Genomic DNA, 2,124 nt, shown 5'->3' on the forward strand with positions numbered 1-2,124 from the left:
TGGAAATTCATGGTATATCGGTAATGCATGCATTAATATGATTAAAGTAATAATTGTCTTGCAAAATCTTTTCAACATTCTTTCCACCACATTTATGGAGAATATTTTTGCAAGAAATATAATTTTTAGTAATTATGTAATTCATATTATTTTTAATACATCAGATCAAACACTGCATAAGAAAAATACAAACATAATTAAAGCAAGTATTACTAATATAAATATTATTAAAACATCATATTTTACGCTATTCTTTTTTTTGTTTTTTTTGGATTATGTATTCCATATTATACACATTATAATTGTATACTTAAACAAGGGTAATCTTTAAAAAAGACAAAAAAGAAAAAGGTCTTTATAAATTACTATAATCAGGGTCCACTATACTTTTGAAAACAGCATATTTTCAAAGACCATAAAGGGGCCATTCTTGCATAATTTATTAATATTTTATTTATTAGGGTATGATTTAAAATTAGATTGATTTTAAGTTAAAATTTTATTTGAACGTATAATTGATAAAAGGTGATCTGACAGTGATTTTTTTTTTTTTACATTAATTTTATATATAACTTAAACTCAAGTAAAATTAGTATTGCAAGAAAAATAACGTTAAATTATCTGTTACAACAAGTTAAAATACATGCATTAATAATATACTCCCTCTATTTTATTTTATTTTGTTTTACGTTTTTTTTTAATTCGTTTAAAAAATAATGTCTCTTTTTCATTTTTTGACAACTTTTTAATTTTGACTTTTCATGTGACATATTTAAAATAATAAGAATAAAACATATTTCAGTAGATTCTATATATGTTTAGTTTAAAATCATAAGATTCTTATTTTCTTAAACTCTATATTAAGTAAAAAATTACAAAAATCAATTAAAACGAAGTAAGGAATTTTTATGTACACCATCACTATATATAAGTCATGTAAAGCCTCCTCTTTTTTTTTTTTTTTCTTTTACTTTGATCAACTTAAACCTCTTTCACCAACATGAATTGTGCTGAAGTTGTTGAACTACTCCATTTTTAATCAAAGTTCCTGAATTCGAGTTCTGAGTATAAAGAAAATTCTGTTGGAAGCATCACCCCCAGAATGACCCCTGTTAGCACGATCCGAATTAGTCCGGGCTCCAATGCAATGCGCGATCCGAATTAGTCGAAGCTCCAATGCAGGTACCGGACACCTAATGAAAAGCCCCAGAAAAAAAAAAAAAGAAAAAAAAAAAAAAAAAACTTCCACTATCTCCCCTCACCAAACTTTACTTCAAAAACCCTCTTTTTAGTTACCACTGTAAACTCTCAAACTACAATATATTTTCCTACAAATTCCTCCACCATTTTTTCACACTTTCAAGAACTTCAAAACCTCACCAAAAATCCTAAAACAAACAAACAAAAAAAAGGATGGAGAATGAGAAAGATTTGCCACCACTAGTAGTACAACAAAGTCAATCTTCTTCATTATATTCATCATCATCTTCAAGTAATAACACACATAGATCTATAGAGACATTGTTAGTAGTACTAGCAGTAATAACAATACTTGGTGTTATTGCTGGTATTATTGCTAGACTTTGTGGTGGTAGACATTTTAGTAGTAATGGTGAAGATGATATTGAAGGTTGGGTTGAAAGAAAATGTAGAAATTGTATTGATGGTGGGGTCCCTAATAATACTTCACCATCACAACTATCACCACCAGCACAAGACGAAGTTAAAACAACAACAGAAGAAGAAGCAAAGAAATAAACGACAACAACATATTCAGTGTACTTAAACTCTATTCTGTAGAGACAGAGGTAAAGTGTTCGTATATTACTGTCTCGAGATTCCACTTGTGAGATGATGATTGAAGGTTGAGTTGAAAGGAAAATGTAGAAATTGTATTGATAGTACTTCACCATCACAACTATCACCACCATCACCACCGGACGAAGTTAAAACAACAACAAAAGAAGCAAAAAAGTAAACGACAACAACATATTCAGTGTACGTACGTAGTCTCACGAGTGGAGTCTCCAGAGAGTAATATACAAACACGTTACCTCTATCTTTACAGAGTAGAGATCCTGTTTTCGACAGACCTTTGACTCAAATGAAGTAATAGAAGCAAAG

At 29.2% G+C, this 2,124-nt stretch overlaps 1 protein-coding gene across 1 annotated transcript; it reads left to right on the forward strand.

The window, feature by feature from the left end:
- Positions 1-904: 904 nt before the first annotated feature.
- LOC124895332 lies at positions 905-1,900 on the forward strand. Its single transcript, XM_047405773.1, has one exon. The coding sequence runs from the start codon at positions 1,414-1,416 to the stop codon at positions 1,756-1,758; it is 345 nt and encodes a 114-aa protein (XP_047261729.1). The 5' UTR covers positions 905-1,413; the 3' UTR covers positions 1,759-1,900.
- Positions 1,901-2,124: the final 224 nt, after the last annotated feature.

Source organism: Capsicum annuum, unplaced genomic scaffold (genome assembly GCF_002878395.1).
Source record: "Capsicum annuum cultivar UCD-10X-F1 unplaced genomic scaffold, UCD10Xv1.1 ctg81359, whole genome shotgun sequence".
In the NCBI taxonomy this organism is placed as follows: domain Eukaryota; kingdom Viridiplantae; phylum Streptophyta; class Magnoliopsida; order Solanales; family Solanaceae; genus Capsicum; species Capsicum annuum.

What these genes read in the sequence shown, in the direction of transcription:
- LOC124895332 (XM_047405773.1), top strand. Translation starts at nt 1,414, where the DNA reads ATGGAGAATGAGAAAGATTTGCCACCACTAGTAGTACAACAAAGTCAA.